The following is a 21,236-nucleotide window of genomic DNA, read 5'->3' on the forward strand; positions in this document are numbered from 1 at the left end:
GTTCAAGGATGCATCCTGCTAGGAAGGCAGGAGAATGTGCCTTTAATGAGTGCACATTATGGCACAGTGAAATACAGCCCAATTTATTCTTGTTTCTTTTTCTTTTTACTCAAAGTGCTGTTTCAGTTTGTGTAACAGGTTTGTTTGATTTCTATACCTGTTTATCGTAGCCTTTACTTTACAGTGCGCATGCGTAGAGGCTGTTACAAGTGGTTGTTAACCTAATTAACCCACGCCTTCAGCAGTCCAGATTTTCTAACTATCAGCTGTGTTCAAAATGTTTTTGTTCGTTGGATATTTTGGGACCTAAAAGCCAGGGTCACAGGCTTCACTCCAAAATTTAATGATTTTCCTTTCTGCGTTTGATTCTAATAAGCTGTTGTCTAGCAACGTACATAAATTCTTAATTTATAAAGCAGAGATCAACTACACATTGGCATTGAGCTGAGATAAAAGGCTTTTAGCCTGCTGCTCTAATCTGTCTACTGTAAATCTTTCACTGCCCTGAGAGCGAGTGAGCTGTAGGACCTGTGTATTCTGCGAAAAGCGACTTTAATGTGTTGTTTACAGGGTTGGCTGACCACAGGGAAAATTTGCACCTAGTTATATTAAAAAATATTACTGAGTTACAACCGTTAAGTGCTATTTTTTTTTATTTTTTTTTATTTTCAAGGAACCTTTTTTATGAATTATTTTCATGATATATTGCAGTAACTGAATGAAAGCTCCCCTAGTAAAGAAAGAAGATTTGTTCGCTCATTTCAGACGATTAGAAAACACTTTTTTATTTTAAGTCGTTTGAGTCATAACATGTTTCATGTTGGCCTATACATTGTTTATGTCAGTTGCACTCATTCTGCATACAGGATAATACTGGACACACTTTGATATGATGTACAACAGTATAGGGATGACATCAGTAGAATACAGAAGATAATCAAAAGACTCTTTCTGCCACCTCCATCACCTCCCTTTAGAGACTCTTCTTGTTTCCCAAACAATATTAAACATTATAGGATTGTCATTAGAATGTCAATAAGCCTGATTGGACCGTAGTATGGAATCAATTGTGGAAAAAGGCATTGAGATCCTCGTATGGGGGCGCCCTGTCGTGGTGCAAGTGTACGTCGTGGAATGGTGGAATGTTTTCTGAGTGCGCACCACCACTGCGCGTACCCGAAGGCCCAAAGGGTATGCTGTGGCTGGGTCGAGAAGTGGTCAGTCCAGAGTAGTGCACAGAGTAATGATAGTTCCTGTCAGTCTCAGAGGACTCCTGCTGCCTCCCGGAGAGTCCGCCGTTCAGGCACACGGGAGGGCTGTGCTGGCCTTCGTAGTCCGGGCTGCTGTAGTCAGGGGACGTGCCTCCAGGCGGGTACACGGCCTCGTATCCAGAGCCGTAGGAGTGGCTTCGCAAGTTGAGAGCACCGGTTCCAGGCTGGTAATGAGGGCTGGAGAGGCGCGAACACCGGTACGAGTAGGGATGGACCGAGAAAGGAGAACTCGGCATGTGGAATCGGGCTCCGTCTGAACACTGTTCAGTTAGGAAGTTCCTGGTGTTGAGCTGCAGGCAGCCTGCCACCAGATTGGTGGTGGGCTGGGACAGGCCTTTGCACAACATCTGCACGTAGGTCACCACATCTGGACGCTTTCCGTTGCGTAAAATCTCCCCGAGGGCTAATATGTAATTCTTGGCCAGCCTCAGAGTCTCGATCTTGGAGAGTTTTTGGGTTTTTGAATAGCAGGGCACCACCTTGCGCAGGTTGTCCAGCGCGGAATTCAAGTCGTGCATGCGCATGCGCTCCCGAGCGTTTGCCTTTACCCGACGCATCTTGGAGCGCTCCACGCGAGCCGCCGTCATCTTACGTTTCTTTGGGCCGCGCTTCTTGGGTTTGTCCCCGCTGTTCTCATCCCCACACTCCTCTTCCTCGGCCTCCTCGTCCTCATCATCGTCGCCGGCCATCTCAGACTCAGCTCGACTGCTGCCTTCCAGTGGCTCGTCCAGCTCGTCCTCCTCGAGGTGGCAGGGCTCGTGGTCATCTTCCTTGGCTTTGGAGTCCTCGACCTCATTGTCCTCCACCCAGTCGGCTGCGAGCCTCTGGACGTCTGGCAGCACCTCGCTGAACAGACGGCTCAACATTGTGGCATGCAACCTGCAAGACAGACAAACAGCGCTTCAGCCTGGCTGTTGGGCGCCCTGCTTTTTACGCACCAACAAGCACGCATTGCAAAAAAATCTCCGGTGAGCCCTCATAGGGTCGTAGCTTCTAGACGTCCCTAATCTTAAGAAAGAAACAAAAAAAACAGTTATTATTCGCTAATTATTTTATAAGCAGTGAGAGTGCCCTGTGGCTTATATCACCGAGTTTTGCGTTGAACGTCAAGGCTTCTTCAGACTGAAATCCACCAAGCAGGGTATCCCAGCTGTTCCACAGTGGGTTACATCTTTGTTTGAAAAAGAGACAACCTAGAGCTATAGAGCTATGACAGTTTGTAAAATTATCCCATCACCTAGGGTTCAAAATTCTACAAGACAGGTTATCTATATGCCATGAAATATTGTTCAATTGCTAAACAAAAAAAAACTGTCATCTTTTGTGTAAAAAAATAAATGCATACATTTAATATTTATTTCAATTTGAATCAATTTAGTTTCACATTGTGCTTAACCAAATTGGCCGTATAAAATTGCTCGTCACGAAAACTTAATGTTTCCACCTTTTAAAAAAAAGTATAGCAAAAACATATTTATGGGAGATTCTCTTAATAAAAACTTTATAATTTAGTACTATCTTTTTTTTAAGAAAATCAGATGCATTTGGTTTATTCTTCAGGCAAGTAACCGTGTAGGCCACTGTTCGGCCTCAGCATGTGCTTCGATCTGTTCCCTCCAGCAGCACGGCGCAGACTGGCCTGCTTCTGCTGAATCCCCAAGGGGCTCACTGGGGTGCGGGTCCCTCCTCTGTCCAATAAATTACCAACTTGGAGGAATTCCATTACACACCGGCCGCACACAGGACCAAGGGAGCAAACAGATTTTTGTTAAAAATTACATTTTTAAAATACACCTTTTTCTATTTTTTTTAATCTTAATCGTGAAAAAAAATTAGATATATGCGTTTAACTTATAACATCCAGATAGTGTAAAAATGAAATGCACCAGAACCTCAGTAAACTCTCTGCGGGTTCATGAACCCTGTTTGGCACACCTTCGCAGATCACGCAGGCTACAGATAAATCCTCATCTGAGGACTTTAGTTTGTCTGGACTTAATAAATAAATAAATCATAGATTTGTGAGCGAAAATTAGAGTATGTTTTCATACTGACCTTGACTGTTTGTTTTTTTAAATAATTCTATCAATACCTTTCTTTTCCGTCAGAGATTCCAGCCCGATCAAAGCTCTTTTTAAGTTACACAAATCTAGCTTTTAATTAAATTTCTCCTCATAATTTATTTATTTATTTTTTTCTGAAACCAACTTAGTCAAAATGTAAATCCTCTCCGAATTCATGTCACCACATTCACCGACGACACGGGTTAAATAGACAAGTTCTGTGCTAAAATTAAATGTAAAGATATTATAAAAGCTGCCACATCCACAGATCTCCTCAGGTTCTCACTACCCTGAGCTCAGCTGTGCGTTTGGTGTCCAAGGGCGTATTTTTTTATCTAATCTTGTAAGCACAATGTAATTAATGCCTACCAATACCTTGTCAATTAGCCTATGTATCTCTGTGGAGAATACTACCCCCACAGTGCTCTGACGTGAATCATGCAAGAGCACACACAAACACACACACACACACACACACACACACACACGCACACACACATGCTGCTCATTTTCTAAGACAATAAAATGCAAATTATGAATGCCAAAAGTGACAAGTAGAACCTATCTCTTGAGGGTCAGTGTGGATTTATTTAAACGAAATCTATGAAACACAGCATGATCGATGTCCTCCGATAATAAAAACATTAATATATATATATATAACAAAAATGAAAAAGCCTTAAAAAAAAGATTACAAGCCCAATCTGATCATATCGCTTGCGATACAATGATCAAAAAGAGCCAGGAAAACTGCACCCTTCTTCCAAAACAGGTTTAAAGCATTACATTATCTCAATCTGGCATCGAAACCCAAATTACCCTCCCCTAACCGTGGCTGTAAGAGACATCAGCACAAAGACAAAAACAAATCTGGATCATTATCTGATAGTCTACTGACTAGAATTGTGCAACCTACCTCCGTGGTGGAGCTCAGTGACGGGGCAAAGCGGGTTTGTTTACACCATCTCTCTCCGGGTGGGCATCACATCCACACGCCCTGCACGGATGCTTGTGCGAGCGAGGCGCTGCGTTCTGCTCTCACACCTCTCTCTCCTCTCCTGCCACCCTGCTCTGTCTGCTGCTGCTATCCTCAGCCCAAACGCGAGGAGGGAGCCGTGTGGCACCTCAGAGGCAGGACTGGGTGGGTTACATACCAGCTCTGATGCCAGGCCCATATGGCTGGCACGTCATTGGCAAGAGCCATCACATGAGAGCCGGTGATTGACATGCGGCCGCATTCACAGAGACTGGCTTCCCCTGGGGGAGAGGGACTCGCCATCTGTCACTGAGCTGAAAGAGAAAATGGAATAAGGAGAGGATGGCACAAAAAAAAGAAACGTAGGATTCAGGCTGCTTCTCTTAACCTCCATCTTTGGGGAAAATTGGGTTAATCTCGTATAGAAGATGTAGGAAAATCCCCTTATAGCATTAATTGTAATATACATGTAATAGCATTCATATAGTTGGCTGCGCCACAACAAATATCCCCAGCGAGGAGATCTAAAATGAGCTGTGTAGGATAAGAAAATCATGATGATGGAAATCATCCACATATGGGAACATTTTGGAAGTATTTCAGTGAAACAGTATATTGGCCCAAAAAAACAAACAGCAACTGAACTCATCCCCGATTCCATCAACAGAAACTTGAGCAAACCAGCGTGCCCACACCCCACACAAAGGTCTGGGATGAGTAAGTTGCCGTTCATACAGATCAGAGTCAGAGTGCAATTGCCTAAACGAATCAGTTAAACTGAGCTTAGCAAGGCGTCTTGGTTTGGGTTGCCAGGACTGGCACAGGTGCCAGCGGCCGGACTGACGCCAAAGGTGGCGAAGGCACAGATTGCAGAGAGGGGCCAGAAGATGGGGCAAGGCAAGAGGTAGAGAGAAGCAAGAACGAAAGGCGGGGTGGGTGGTGGGGAGGCTTATCAGCATCATCATCATCATCATGCTATTGAGCCTCACTCGACTGACCGCTGTGTAATTTGTGCATTCTCAGTGGAAAAACCAAAGTGCCTGACAGACAAGTATTTTTATTTTTTATTTTTTCACACATTTAAATCTCTGATAAAAGTCATACACGGGCACAAATGTGAATGGAGGTTAATGAGAGATATTATGTGCCATTTTCAGGAGTCCTTTGGGTTAATAACAAAAGCTCAAACCCAATAAGAAGAATTTCATGCTATTTTTCTTTCACTATTAAATGCCAAACATACACTTACATCAAATGGACATTTAAATAATGAAGACACGTCATGCATATCATCATATCATTACATTATCCTACAGGCAAAAGGAGAGTTCGAGATTCTCGGTTTTAGGAGTCACCAAAGGCGTCATGTCACAGCTCAGATTAAAAGTAAGAACTAAATGAACAAATAAATGCATTTTCCCCTCCGCTGTGATTGAAAAGGTTTAAAACCTGGAGAAGAGTATTGTATAGTATTGTTTATTCTATATCTGCCTTGAGTTATTATATTTAAAGAGGAAAATGAAGAGATTAGGAGAAGCTTTAAAGTTAATTTGACCTCATATGTCCTGAACTGCCAAGCCTTTGGTTCTATCAATCTTATAAACATCTATATTTTACGGCTCGGTTCACATATCACTGAAATTCTCAGTGACTACTCTTTCCACAGTTATGTGTGGGTGACACCTGCTGGAAATAGAAAGCAAATACACGACGTCCTCGGTAAAATATAATAAAATTACGCATTTTCAGCTTTTCCAAAAGAGGATGGAACGACGTTTTTAATTTAGAGTGTGTTGTAAATAAACACAGCCAAATAATTACCTTCTTCAGCAGAAGTAAATCTGTGGATATTTGCATCATGTTTTATTGCTTTGAGGTTTTGTGAAATATATTGAAATATTCATATTTTTAAATATTGCAAATAAATATTCTTGTTATTTCAATACTTTGAACTATAAATGTAAAAATTTAAATATCGCTCTGTGCAAACGTCAGTCATAAGAAATTAGAAATGGCTGCTTTTTCTTAGCAGTTGTCGCCACCTTCTGGTGGTTTCAGTAACTACACAGTGCCACACAGGAACGCTCACATATATGATCTGTTGTGGATTCTACATTACATTTATAATAACACAATAATCTTATAAATATTTCACCTTCAGCTCTGCTCATTTTTGTGCTGTGTCGTGAGTTTGGACTATCATATATTTACTTGCATTCAAACCTCCCCTCAGTGAAGTGATTTCTTTACTTTTGGCCATAAGATGGTGCTGACTTGTCATCCCAGTGTTGCTTGGTGTCACGTGTTGTTGAAAGTGCTCGCAAACATACATTATGTTTTCAAGGACGACAGACGAACTGAAACGGAGCTGAGCCACAGATGGGCTCTTTTAAAATGTCCAAGGTGGCGAGCTCTTTTATCTGCAGACCTCGCCCAGCAGGCCTGAGTTTGCTGTCATTAGCAACTCTTCTTGAAGCTGGCAGATGTCCAGAGCTTTTCTCAAGTCCAGTACTTCAGTAGAGGGTGAACCCTTGGGCTTGTGGCAAGTGGGATCAACCATGGGGCCCTCTGCTTACAGGGGCATCTGGTTCGTTTTCCAATATACACACAATATACACCACAAGGAGAAAGCCTTTAGAAAAGTTTGTTTTTCAATCTCCTTTTGGTTATATTTAGTCACCAAATGTATCCTGTTGTTTGACTTTTAGGAAAACATAATGATTTGGGTGAAAGTTTACCTTTTTCCACTTCTTTACGAATTGCATGACACATGAAAAATAGGACACTTCCGCCTGAAACAGCCTACATGCTCGGGGGGATCCCACGTACAAATAAATGACAGTTCGTGACAGCTTGGCCGCTGATTGTGTTGCGCGCTGACAAATGCATTTGTCCTCTCTTGCCCTGCCTCTCCTCGAACTTATGCCGAAGCACACACTCCAACACACTTCCTGCACTGCCAGCTCTCTAAGAAGAAAAGCTGTTGTCATGGCAACTGAGTGCCTCGCAGATATTCGCTGTGCATATGGTAAAGCCAAGGTGGGCACCGGCGAAAGCAGAGGTTAATACTTTTGCCTCTGGAAGAGGGGGAGCGATTAGATCTTTATTTATTTATATTTCCAGTTTGTTGATCGTCCTCAAAGTGAGCACGCAAATTTGCACTCAACGTCAGTGCAATAAAATACGACCTTAAGTGCCTACCTAAAATTAATTACTTCGTTAATTAATTAAAATTAAAAAATCTATTTCTTCCCAACCAGGATTCGGCACATTTTTGCTAAGATAGCAGTGAGTGGCATCTTCCTAATATCTTAAAATTCGTTTATTTTAGTTCACTATGACTCGATGCTGACTTTAGTTGTTTATCAGTTTGTGAAATTCTTTGAAGTTGTGTAACTTCCTCGCTTTTTTTCTTCAATTTCCCCTTCATTCGGGTAGATTTCTTTATCGGACAACTTTAAAATGCAAATGCGCAAAGTTTGCGGCTCCAGTAAAGGCAACAAAACCTTCACTGCTCTTCTTTCCTCCTCACGCATTAAGGTCAGCGGACAAAGTGTGAGAGGAAGGGGAGGGGAGACTGGCGGGGAGGCGGGGAAGAGGAGCTGATCGCTGCTGTTAAACGGAACTCCAGAGACCAGAGGATCGCCGGGACAGAGAGAGATTCCGCTGTTTACTCACTGACGGCGAGTTTTTGTCAAGTATAAGCACTTTACTGCAGTTTTTCCACAGGCGGTTCCACTGAAGCTGACCTCTGGACTCTAGGTTTGTGCGCTCGGCTGCGGAGGTGACAGGCGGGACTCGTTGCTGCTGCTGCTGCTGTTCCCCGCAGAGACGGAGGTGATGGACCGAGAGGCAGACGCGGATGCGAGGAGGAAGATCCAATTTTCCGTGCCTTCCTCCGTGCCCACCCAGCTGGACCCGCGACAGGTGGAGATGGTGAGATCTGAGGGAGTGTGGCTGTAGCCTACACGGATGATGACAGTGGTTGTGGAGATGAGTGTGTGTGTGGAAGGATTGTTAAGCTCAGGCTGGGTAACTGCATCTGTACATTTTAAAAGTAAATATCTAAAACGTGCTCGCCTGCAGTTCCATCATTAATGCTTCTTCAGGGGCATCAGTGCTTAACACGGAGGCTGACAGACTGCTCTAGCAAGACTTTGCAAAACTGTGTTTTGATGTTTGTATGTTACTCTGTGGGCAGCAGGGTATGGGCAGTGCTGGAATTAAGCAGAGCTCTGCAGCTACAGATTTTTTTTTGGAGTCCTTAAAGTTGATGAGATTTCTTTGCCCTTCCATCCGAATGGAGGAGGAAGAGGAGGAGGAGGAGGTGAGGGATAAAGGACCATTTGTGGCATTAAAAATTAGTTGCGCCTGAGTAATAAATCCTTTACCACACACAAGAAGCAAAATGTAGAAGGTATTACTCATACGCTCGTGGAGGTGGTGAGCATATTATGTAAAGTCAGATCCGTTATCTGTTGCTTATGCTGAATCATCCCAAAGCGAGCGCTGGTCAATGCAAACAGTGCAGGGCAGGGTGAAGAGGGAAGGTATTATGCTGTACAGTATGAGCAGAGATGTGCATATGTTATTGGTGGTGTTAAAGACAAGAGCCCATAAAGGTCACAAAGTTGCCAATGAGGTAATATTTGGACACAAAAAGCAGCAAATGACAGGCTTATCCATTCCTTCTGCAGGAGATGTTCATCTCTTCAGTCGCTCCCTTAAGGGAAGTTTCACTGGAGACCAGGTGCAGAGTAAGAAATGTTCTTTTTTTTTCCAAGTAGGAGATTTGGAAAATTTCAAATGGCATCTGTTTGGAAAGCTTGTTTCAGCCTAATAAATCAATAAGTTCTGGGCAGATATTTTCTGCTGCATCTGCTGTTTACAGCCCACTCTTGGTCTCTGGGTTTTCTGTTTGCTTGATTCATACCCTGTCCAGTACAGAAGGGATGATTTATTTGCTTTTCTAAGCAAGCCCATGCACAATGATGGCACAATTCTGAGTGATATTTTAATTTAAATACAGTCTGATGCTAATCAGTTGCTATACTCTACCTGATAGACTTGTTCACTTCTTCACTCGTTTTGTCTATAAGATGCTCTGGCAGTTTTATCAGCTCAGATCTTAGTAAGATTATGGCAATCTTCCTCCACTGATTAAATAAGACTGCAAGAAGCCAGAGACATTATATATCAGGAGGACCCTGAAGAAGCACATTTCCTTCAAAGTAGGAGTAAGGTTACAGGGCTTCATTTTCTGTGTTTCTGAAGCCATCACGTCACCAAAGTGACCATAAGTCTGCTGGAACAGTGTGCACAAAATAATAATCCTCAGGCATCTGTTGATGAAAATAAGAGGGACGGGATCAAACTAAGGAAGTCCTGCACACACAGAGATACAAGGAAACAGTCTGAGGAGATAAATATTCACCTGCAAAAAGAGCTTTGTGATCTATAGTTTTGGAAAACTGTATCATAATCTTCGAATTTCTTCTTTCTAACTGACCAAAAATGCCCTGTGGTCATATCATGTGGAATGAGACGTGTAGGAATGCTTAAAACCACAACTCTCATCGATAACTTAACCCAACATGTAGCAAGTCCTTCTGGGAATGGGTTCCTAGCTCGAAAGACCTTGATAGCACCTCATCGGCTGAATTTCTTGATCACTTTTTAAAAAGCTAAACTAGAAATGACCGTCTTCGGCATCAGTGTACACACACATAAAAGGAAGTGATTTCAAATTCATACATACAGTAAAAGTGACACAACAACAAGTAGAAAAAGAGGAGATTCAAATCCTGTGAGGCCAGACCTCAGCAATGACTTATATTCAGCAAATTTCCTCTGTAAGGAAGTCTTGTACCCTGGCAGCGATCCTAGTAATGACTCAGGCAGTTATTTTGACAGTTTTTTTTAAGGTCCCATGAGTGAAAGAGGAGAGAGTAATAACTTTAAATCCAAAATTGCAAGAGCATAATAGGCAGTCAGAGCTGATTTTTTTAATACTTAAAAATAAATTGTGCTTACTTTGATTTTAAAAGCGTTTTGATTATAAGTTACACCTGAGCTACACCTGCGTCACATGATATTTTGGCATCATTAACAGCTCTTCCAGTGTGCCAACAGAGCACATCAGAGCTCACACAACATGCTAATTCATGTTATGGACAATATCAGCTTGCTTACCTAAATCTTTCTACTATGACAAGTAGATGAGCTGCCACCAAACAGTCTTGAGCCTCTACTGTATGCATGTGTGAGTGCAACAGCATGACTAGTTAATACAATCTGTCTTGTAATACTTCTGTTTCCGTCCAGTGGTGGAATTTGTTTCAAAAAACAAGTGGAGAGCTGCAGGAGCAGTGCTGAAGTGTATTTTTTCTTTTCTGTCCTTGAGATTTTGGTTTACTGAGGTTTTAGCCACCTTCTCTTACTGTCTTGTGAGGTCTCATCAAGAGTTTCTTGTCCTTTTGTGGTCCTTGAGAAATGCCGCCCGTCGATAGCGACTGAAACATCTAGAATAAATCAAAATAAAGGCAGGAATAAACGGAACACATTGAGCTGGAAAGGGAAAAACGGCAGAAGAAAAGAGACAAAGATAGCTGACAGAAGCCGAACAAGACACGCAAAAGGAGGAAAATCATCAGCCAAGGAGATGACTGATTAAAAAGAAAGAGATTAGCTGTGGATGACTGAGGAATGAATCAAGGGCGAGGGCAGCTCCTGCCAAGAGCACAAATAAAAAGCTCTAAAGTCTAATAGGGTCTTATTCTTACAAACCCAGCATACGCACCCCTGTTAATCATTAATGCTATTTACAGAGTGGGCTGATGGCTTAATATTGGTCTTAATATTGGTAAATCTTCAGACCTAGATGAAGTGACTGTAGCTGACAAAGGGAGGTGGTAGCAGGAGAATAAAATAAACAAGACAGTTCCAGTCTTCCAATGGGAAGTTTCTATTTTCAAGTGCATTAATTGTGTTTTCTTTAATTTGTGTGGGTTCAGCTCCTGTTCTCCACTATCCAGGCCAACGCTACACAAAAAAAACCAGGTCAAAAGTCCGAAGTCATGAGTCGTGTTGTGGTCAAATCAAGTTCTGCAAAGGATTATTCCCTGAAAAGTGTTTTGTGTACACAGTTTTATACTTTTAGTGCATGCATTTAATCATTAAGCACAGAAGTTATTTTTGCGTAAAAGGCTTTTTAGGTCACTACCCCCCACTCAGTGTTGTCATTGTTCATTTAAACATCCAGTATGACGCATTGGAGTTGAATGTTATGCAACTAAAGGTCATCTGACCTACAAAAAAAATGGGGTGTGGGATTAATGATTTACTACATGACCACTAAACTTAGAACCCATGCTGCTGCTTAAATTTGCCTTTCTAGACGTGTCTGTGTTTTGATGGTAGCGGCAACAGAAAAAGGCTTCTTATAACCCCAAAGCATCGATCAACAAGTTCCAGTAACATTTAAAACACATTACATTTCTAAGTGGATTGAAAAATATGATCAATAAGTTGACCTTTTCTGGATATTGATAAGTACAGAGTAAAGAGTTAGCTATTAAAAGGAAATGTTAGACATAATTCATTTAGAGAGGTTTCTGTTATGTTTTAAACAATAGCCCAAACTTCTTTAAAGAACTCTCCTTCTGCTTTTTGTTTTCCAAATTTTTGTCAGACCCCTCACTCAGTTTTGTGTGTTGCTATCTTTATTGTCCCTCTATCAGTATCCTAATCCTCAGCCTTAACCCTATGCTATCAGAACATGTCAGAGGGACTTTGTCCCCTGAAAAGTCGCCTCAGAAGTCTCAAAAAGCAATCAGGGGATAAAAGATAAATATCATAAAACCAACAGCTGATATCAAAAACAAACTTTGCATTTTTTAGGGTTAAGGTTACTTCTTATCATCAATGATAACATGATAACTTGGACCTCACTGGTTTAAGACATTATTGGACCAATAAAATGCATTTTCAAAAAACGCTTTGGGTAATACAGTTTTTAAAAACCTGAAGAATAGAATATCACCTAAATAATAAGGTCCATATTATAAAATACAATGTTAAAATGATTTATTATTCTAAAATAACAAAGACAATAAGCCCAGCATGTGAGGAGGAACTATGAAACATTAATTTGTTTCCAGTGAAATCAAACGTCCACTGCAGCCACACTGAGCAATCAGTGGTATTTACAGGAATTTCAGACATGCACAACAAGGATCTGATGAAAATAAAATATGTTCCCTGCAGGTGCTTGACCTTCCGACTACAGTGTTAACAAAACATAGGCCACTATGTCTGAAGAGGCTCTCAGACAGGTGCTCCAAATGTGGTTTGGTCCTTTGGCCCCACATGCCTTTTTTCCCCTCCTGAGTGCTGTGTGCACATGTTTTGTGTGTTTATTGGATTGCCACACTCATATTTTCATGTTAACACATCTTTAACCTCTAATAGGATGCCCCCCCCCCCAAAAAAGGGGCTGCATATTTAATTCTAGTGTGTGACTCATGAATATGGATGAATGCAGTGCACAAAGGGAAGCAGAAGCTGTGAGAGTTACTCCAGAGTGAAAGCTGCCCACACATTTCAATGCCTACACTCTTCGCTGTGATTGGCTTGGCAGCCACTTGTATCTCATAACAATGTTATCACCATCACACATCACAAAAGAGAGCCGGCGATGACTATAGTGTGTGTTTTCCATAAATAACAAGTTATAAAAATAATGGTGAGAAAATGTAATCAATCTAATTACAAGTAAAAATTCTATGAAAGGACACAATAAGGATCCTAACAGTGTTATATTATTGGATTTTTGCTGTTTCTATAAAATAAATTCTTAATTGTGCCTACTTTATTTAGTGTGGAGCAGATTTGTAAATATGGTATTTTCAATCAGTAATTTATTTACCCAGGTGTTATGTATTTTGCTTTTGGAACTTTGAAACCTGGAAATGACCTTAACAACTCTGCTTTAAAATCTTAATCTGAAAACTATCCAGAAATAGTGCATGAAAAAGTACATTATTTCACTTTGAAATGTTATGGGAAAGTAAAATATAAACTGAAGGTCCAAGAATACAAGAGCATTACTAATACAATGTATTCACGTGTCACAGGAGGTGACGAATACAGCAAAATTTTGCCCCGTGGCCTCAAATTGCATCTTTTTGAACCAAATTAAAAGTTAGAGAGTTCATTTACAAGTCATATTACTGACAGGCTTAGTTTTGTAATGCCCAACTATCAGAGGAATGTGACAGGTCGGGATATGCTGTAGATAAACACTCATCGGACACTTGCTAGTACTGAGTTGGGCCCTCTTATACCTTCAGAAATGCCTTCATTTTTCATTGAATAGACCCTACAAGGTGCTGGAAAATACATGTGGTCATAAAGGGACAGACACACTCAGCAACAACACAGAGGCGGTGGCGTTTGAACAATACTCAGTTGGTACTAAGGTGCCCAAAGTGCGCCAAGAAAATATTCCCACACCATTACACTCCAGCAGTGTCATGACTGCTGTGGCAGGTAGGAAGTGGGCCCAAATGCAGGACTCAAACACAAAAAGGTAAACTTAGAAAAGAAAAAATGTTGCTGCTGCTAAAATTAAGGCTGACCAGATCAGGCTACATTTTTCCAAACTCCTGTTGTCCAATTTTGTTGAGCCTGTGCAAACTGTAGCCTCAGTTTCCTGCTCTTAGCTGACAGGAGTGGCACCTGGTGTGGTCTGCTGCTGCAGCCAATCTGCTTCAAGGTTCAACATGTTCTTCTTCTGCTCTTCAATGCTGCCTTGGTTGTAGCAAGTTTTCATTTGAGTTACTGCTGCATTCCTTTCAGCTCAAAGCAGTCTGACTATTCCACTCTGACCTCTGACATTAACAAGGCATATTTTCTTTTCATAGTCTCTGTAAACTCTAGTTAAACTTAACTCTAGTTACTTAAATCATCTTTCTTCAAGAAATGTAAAGAAAGGCTTGAACTTTATTTCCGTATGTTTTTATGCATAAATGCACTGTCATGTGATTGGCTGATTAAATATTTGCATTAACTAGCAGTTGAACAGGTGTGCCTAACAATTTGGCAGTTGGGTGTATATTTAATGTTTTGTGTGTTTTGTGGTTACTTTGACTCTCCCTGCTTCACACATATAAGACAAGGAGATGAAGAAGTACCGGCTGCTTTGTATGATGGAGACATACTGTAAACATGTTACAAAAGAACTGTGATTTCATCCAAGCGATAGGAACTTGTAGCAGAAAAGGAAATAAATTTAAATAATCCTTATTTAGATTTATTTATAATTTAAATAATCCTTCTGCCTTCTATCATAAAACGTAATCCTCATTCACAAACAAGCTGGACAGTCTCTTGAATGTTGTTGCATAATGATATGCATTTATTTTTTTAATGCATCTAACTTTCAAAGAACAAGTCCTCTGCATACATGCCATAAACCACAGTTTAGAATAAATGAATGCTGATTATTGAAGCAGTGAAGCCCTAAAGAAAAAAACCTCTTGTATCTCTCTCTTCTGCAGATTCGTCGTCGGAGGCCGACACCTGCCACGCTGTTCAGATTGACGGACCCACCATCACCAGAAGAAGACAGCAGCCCACATCAGGTAGATATGCATGTGAATTATACAAGTTAAAGATCCAGCAGTAAAAGGTTTGAATCAAATTTCAACGATACAGTAGTCATAAGTTCCAAAAGACCACAGTACAATGCAATCATGGCCTCTGAAATAATTGGAAATGTGGTGTTTCGACTTTCTATGTGCATTGTGAATGTCTCTTTAGTTTTTTTTTGTTATCATTAAGCCCACATTTTGCTATTTAAGTCAAAGTTTCAGGTTATTATGTCAAAATTTCCAGATAGGTATCTCAAACATTTCTCTTCCCAACTCAAACGTCTGAGAAAAGAAGTAGAGACTAAAAAAATAACTTTAATTTCCAAGTTATTACATTGAAATAATAACTTGAAATTTTGACTTATTGATGATGAAATTTTTTTTTTCTGTTTTGAAACCAGCTTCTACATTTTCGAGCTGTTTCTAAAACAGCTGCAGAAAAGCTTTCATAGGAAATGTCAAATTCGATTATTTACATTATGTACATTACAGTGACAACTAATTCTGCATCTTCACTTAATAACGCAACAAATATGTGAATAAGTGATGGCATTTTTATTTATGCTTTACTCCATAATTACCTGTTACAAGTATGAAAGTGCTTTTACGTTTTGTTTTATCTTTTCATTGACTTTTGCTGACAAACCTTCACATTGTGCATTACTGCCTTTCTGCTCTAATCCTTGCAACTGGAAAGGAGCGATTATTAGATTTCTTATATTGTATCATTTGTTTGAGGCAACAATAAGACAAAAAAGTGTTGCGTACACTTTTAGCTGTAAACCCTGGTTTGCATTTTTTATTTCAGCAGTGGGTTCTTGGGGAAAATGGAGCTTTGAAAGCCAAACTGGTTCACATGTCAACCTACCAGCCGCCATCTCTTAAAGGTAAATGAACCCTGACTCGAATCATTTTGTGTGTGTTTTTCCCTTGTACCCACACACTGGTTTTTCTTGTTTATATAACAAATGACACCAAATGAAAGAATTTGGGAGACCTAATTCTGCTGTGGCAACCACCATGTGGTCTCTATCTGTCTGGACTACGCACATTTCCACAACCACAATGAGAGTGTGTGTGTGTGCATGCGTGTGTCATGTAAGATTAGGAGCAGTGGCAGCTGTGAGTCTGTTCTGGATCATCCTGGATTATAGAATGGCTGCACAGCTGTAACACAGTCTCACCCACTCGCTGGCACATGCACACACACTATCAGATGCAACCAGAGTCACACAGACTTAAATACACACAAAAAAACCAACTCTGTTGTTATAAATATCTATACAACAGACGTTTTTATGCGTCTTCTTTTTTGTGCAAATTGTGGCTTTGGCACCTGCAGACATGACAGTTGCCACTCATAATATTAACTGGGTTTTGCTCGTTTTATTTGAGTGATGTTTGCATTTATAATTTTATATAACAAAAAAATTTTCCTTTCATAAGACATGCATGTATATTTTAAAATTGAAAATCCACATTAAAAAAATGTAACAAAATTTTAAGATTGATTTTTACTTTATTTGAATAGCTCAAAAGCTTCATGAGTTTGTTATATTCTCATTGCTTCATAGAACATTATTTATCTTCACCTTGGCATTAACTTGTTGTCTCTATATGCAGATGACATAGTCCTTTCCTGTGGATATTGATCATTAGATAAATGACCAGACAGGCGATTAGAAACCTAACTCCAAAATGATTATACTAACCCGTATAAAAAAAATTAAAAACAATTCTGACCTTTGCAGAAAATAGTTGAAATGACCTAATTCAGTGATGCTGAGTTTAAATAATAAATCTTTTTTGTCACCTTTTTTCACATTTGGTCCATTTGTGCTAATTGTATCTCTGCTTCTCCAAAACATTTTGCAAATTTTCATATGTTTCTTTTAACAAGACATAATAGCCATTTGGCTAATGTGTCCTATAATGTGCACTAGGACACATTATAGGTCCTGTTTCGAGCTGTCAATGAATAACCTCCACTCATCTGCATTGTACTTATAACACATTGCACCCAGTGGTCAGCCAGCAATGGTAGCGTGGCCGAGCGGTCTAAGGCGCTGGATTAAGGCTCCAGTCTCTTCGGGGGCGTGGGTTCGAATCCCACTGCTGCCAATGCACATTTTCCAGAATTTCTCATACAAGGGCTATTCTATTTTCTCATACATTTGCAATAAAGGGCTATTCTATTTCTATCTAAAGAACATTTCAAAGAATCGATTAGGATCCTTTTCATGATTCTTATTAAAAGAAAAAGCATAGACACAAAAAACTCAAGTGCGTCCTTTGGCATATCCGAATCTCTTACTAAGTCATTAAACTCTGGCTTAGTGAATAACTGGAGGACAAATGAACTACTGGATAATGGATCTTCAAAGTCTGAATCTGCATCTGGAGACAAAACATCATCAGATCTTCTTCCTCATCAACTAACCCAATAAAAATCAGAGAGGGTATTTCATATAAACATGGTACAGGTCTTATTGTAGATGGGAGGTTAGGGCAACTGATAGATGATTTAGTTTTGGAAGTTCATCCAGAAATATTAACTAAACAGTGGTAGTCATCAAAATGACTCTGTGACTCCCTATATACCACTGGAATACCAAAAACCCAGCCTCTTCCCCTTAGTAGAATTACAACACACACCCTGCTCAACTAAATGAGGTCCACATGGCTGGTTCTGTTCACCCAGTTTCATACCAAAATAACCAAAGGATCCTGTTATAGCGGTAATAGAGCAAAGGGGATATCATTTGTTAAGTCAATCAATCAAAGCCAAAATTAGTAAAGAGCAAGTGTTAGATTTCACACGCATTGCACACAGTTGATGTGTAACATTACAACTCTAGATATACAAATCCAAACACAATAATCTCTTTTATCAACCTATTCTTTGTCCTCTAGAGGACAATGGACAGATGATTGGAAAATTTGGTATTTTTGTTAGTAAAATGTTTGCAGTGTAACTTCATTCATCATAACTGATTTGTATTTTCAGCTGTCCAGAAGATGGCACAGGCCCATTTGTCCTCACTTGACATGAAGTCTGTAGACACAGAGTCCTCTTCAGGGGAAGAAGAGGAGCAACATGATGAGGAAAGGCAGCAGAAAGCCTCAGGTGGGTAAGCTAGGATAGGCTTTCCCATTTTTGGATTTTTGCTGGCAACTATACCAAGTATGGACATTTACACTTTGGAAATTTCTTTTCATGTTGGATCTAAAAGAAGAAAGCAAGGCACAGAGGGATCAGCGTGGTCTCCTGGACAGTCTGACAGAAGGTCATCGCAACAAAGACAAAGAGGATGCCAAAGAAAGAGAGGAAGGAAATGCAGAATGACAAATGAAGAGAGCCCTGATCGAGACAGTTTTATGATGAATCAATATGCATAGCACATGTGTGTGCCGTACATATGCGTGTATGGATATGTGTATGAGTGTGTATTAATTGGGTCTGTGGGTTTGTGGAAACATACAGTGTAAAAGAGGAATGTGGAGAAAAAAGAGAAACACAACAGAGATTATATGATGAAGGTCAGAATATCATTGAGCTGACAGAGGAAATCTTTAGCTGGAGACTTGTGAAGGAAACTGTTTCGCCGTCAGCCAAAGAAACGAGGGCTAAATTCCAATCAGCCAAGGACGCTGCACAAGAAATATAAGAATAGCTAAGAACTCTCGTATTTTCACAAAGCATTCATTAGTTCAAAAAGGTGTTTTGTTTTTGTTTTGTTTTATTCACTTTGAAGGTCTGGGAATACTGTGAGACATCTGAGTTTGAAGAATTAGAATTTAAATAGGCTTTGTTGACATCATGTAAAAGGGGCATGAGCTGAAGTGACACGGGTGCTAAATTTACAGTTCACGTCCGATTAGAAGCAAAAGAAGTACATAAAGAAATCAAATGCCAAATGTCACAGTGGGTAATGAAGATACATCTGCAGCTAATGTGTGTGTTGTACAAATGCACAAGATTATATTTTGTACGTAGTATCAGTGCAGACAGTAACAGACTGCAGTGCGATGACCATAGCCAGTTTCAACTGGAATTTAGCTCAGAAACTGTGACACTGCTTTCAGAGTTATGTCCATCTCTGAAGTTTGCTTTCCTCAGTCTTTCAGACATTTGTCTGCAAGGTCAAGAAATCAAAAGACGGAGGATTACAGACGAATTCAGCGCAGTCACAGTAGACCAGATTATATCCTAACAGATGAATCCAACTAATCACGAGGCTAGATATTTTAAACTGGGGTTTTTTGTTTTTTTGTAACATGGAGATTAGCGGACATGATATGTTTGGGATGCCACACATGTTAGCTTGATAGTGAAATAAAATCTACCTGATTTTCAGAAACATCACATATGAAGGTTCATTCATGACCCTGTACATAAACACTGTTTCGTGCCGGTTGATAATAAATCATTTATGAGGCTGTTGGTGTTTGTGTATTTGTATGCCTAATGCTTCTTTTCCTTGAAAGACATATTTCATTTGATTTTTATTCAAACCAAACCATGTCACCATATTTAGGCCATATGTAGCTTAAGCTCAAACTTTTTTTTTTATGTTTGTGGGATTTAACCAAGAGTATTTGTGTTCTTTATCAGTACACACTCACCTGCCAGTTTATTGCGTTCACCTGCTCAACTGCTTATTAATGCAAATATCTGACTAGCCAATCACAATGCAGTAACTAAATACATTTAGGCATGTAGACATAATCGCGAAGACCTGCTGAAGTTCAAACTGAGCATCAGAATGAGGAGGAAAGATGGTTGACTATAAGTGAATCTGGATATTTCATAAACTGCTGATCTACTGGAACTGTCCCATGCAACCATCTCAAGAGGATACAGTCATGGTCTGAAAGAGAGAAAATATTCACTGACCTGCAGCTCTGGGTGAAAATGCCTTGTTGTTGTCAAACAAAGTTTACAGAAGAACATCACTGAGTGCACAACAGGTTAAAATTTGAATCAGATGGTTTACAGCAGCAGAAGACCACACCTGTGCTGTTACTGTCGGCTAAGAACAAGAAACTGAGGCAAAAAATTTGCTCACCATGGAAAAATGCTGTCTGATCTGATGAGTACTGATTTTTCAGAATCTAGTGTAAACAAGCCTGTATCCAACCTGTTGATGGTTCAGGCTGGTGTGGTGGTGTAATAGTATGGGTAATATTTCTTGCCACACTTCAGGCCACTTTAGTATCAATGAATCCTTGTTTAAAGCCAGAGCCTCAATAATGTTTTTGACTATATCCATCCTTTTCTGTGTACCCACAGTGTACCCATCATCTGGCTCCTTTCAGTAGGATAACGTGTCATGTCACAAAGCTCAAATATTCCAAGCCTGGTTTGTTGGCATGACAATGAGTTTCCTGTACTAAAATAATCTCGACAGTCACCAGATGTGGGAGGAAAAGTGGTACCGACTACATAGAGCCCCAGTAGTAGAAGAGAGTGTGTAAACCCAGAATGAAAAGCTTTTTCTTGCAATTTTTTGCCCCTAATAAATATGTGCTACAATTAAATTGCCTGAATAAATTAGTTGGGTGAATGAACTTTGATTCCTCAAACGTTCATCACTTACAAACAAGCTGAAGGAAGCCAGCTCTTTCAAAACAGATGTGACCAGACCATAACTAATGGGTTAAGAATGGTTTGGCTATTAGCAGTTGTTAAAAACAACTTAACTCCAGGAAACTCAAGGTCCTTAATTCCAGGAACAGCCAAAAAGTGAAGCAGTGGGAGCTTGTGTTCTCATCTATATCGAGTGCAGTCTCAACCAAAAGCTTAGCACTACGCTTTACTGTATGTTGGACCGCCAGTTCTTAACTGTGAGTTATTTTAAGGAAGCCACCGCGTTTCATGCTGATAAAACAGCATTTTAAAATACTAAAATGACACTTCTTATGAATGAAAAGAAAAGAAAAGGTTGTAGGTAGTCAGTTATATCTTCTAATCGCCACGGTATCATTTATTAAACTTCAAATAGTTCTAATTAAAAACCATGGGGCAGCATTACAGCGCAGCAGATCCCTGCATAATATTTCAAAAGTGGATAAATGTACCAAAATGTGCATATTTGTCCCTTTTTGATTTATATGCTTTTGACTTTTAACACATTCTGGTTTGTCTTTATTATTCAGTGGTGGAGAGTAATTCTAATTTCTGCTTTATTGTCTAGCATTTTTCACTCTATAGTCCTAAGAGGTATAAAAGTGGAGAGACATCCTCAGTGACGCACCTTTTTTATAGTGAGTA

General features: G+C 40.0%; 1 protein-coding gene and 1 pseudogene across 4 annotated transcripts; one reads left to right on the forward strand and one right to left on the reverse strand.

Moving 5' to 3' along the window:
- Nucleotides 1-1,063: 1,063 nt before the first annotated feature.
- Nucleotides 1,064-4,509, reverse strand: LOC308390873 (neurogenic differentiation factor 2-like; annotated as a pseudogene). The gene is made up of 2 exons: nucleotides 4,251-4,509; nucleotides 1,064-2,150 (listed from the first exon to the last, which is right to left on the reverse strand). The product of its transcript is annotated as a neurogenic differentiation factor 2-like (transcript).
- Nucleotides 4,510-7,876: 3,367 nt separating this feature from the next.
- On the forward strand, nucleotides 7,877-19,396 carry LOC308390220 (protein phosphatase 1 regulatory subunit 1B-like). Of its 3 annotated transcripts, none has more exons than XM_080871973.1 (6): nucleotides 7,877-7,993; nucleotides 8,073-8,246; nucleotides 14,870-14,953; nucleotides 15,771-15,849; nucleotides 17,970-18,089; nucleotides 18,196-19,396. In XM_080871973.1, exons 2-6 carry the CDS (start codon nucleotides 8,151-8,153, stop codon nucleotides 18,306-18,308), a joined length of 492 nt encoding a protein of 163 aa, XP_080728099.1. In that variant the 5' UTR covers nucleotides 7,877-7,993; nucleotides 8,073-8,150; the 3' UTR covers nucleotides 18,309-19,396. The 3 variants fall into 3 exon arrangements, with proteins under 3 accessions (XP_080728099.1, XP_080728101.1, XP_080728100.1); XM_080871975.1 differs by having other exon boundaries at nucleotides 7,896-7,993; nucleotides 15,774-15,849; XM_080871974.1 differs by lacking the exons at nucleotides 7,877-7,993; nucleotides 8,073-8,246 and adding an exon at nucleotides 8,996-9,067.
- Nucleotides 19,397-21,236: the final 1,840 nt, after the last annotated feature.

This window comes from Rhamphochromis sp. 'chilingali' (genome assembly GCF_963969265.1).
Source record: "Rhamphochromis sp. 'chilingali' genome assembly, chromosome: 22".
Classification (NCBI taxonomy): domain Eukaryota; kingdom Metazoa; phylum Chordata; class Actinopteri; order Cichliformes; family Cichlidae; genus Rhamphochromis; species Rhamphochromis sp. 'chilingali'.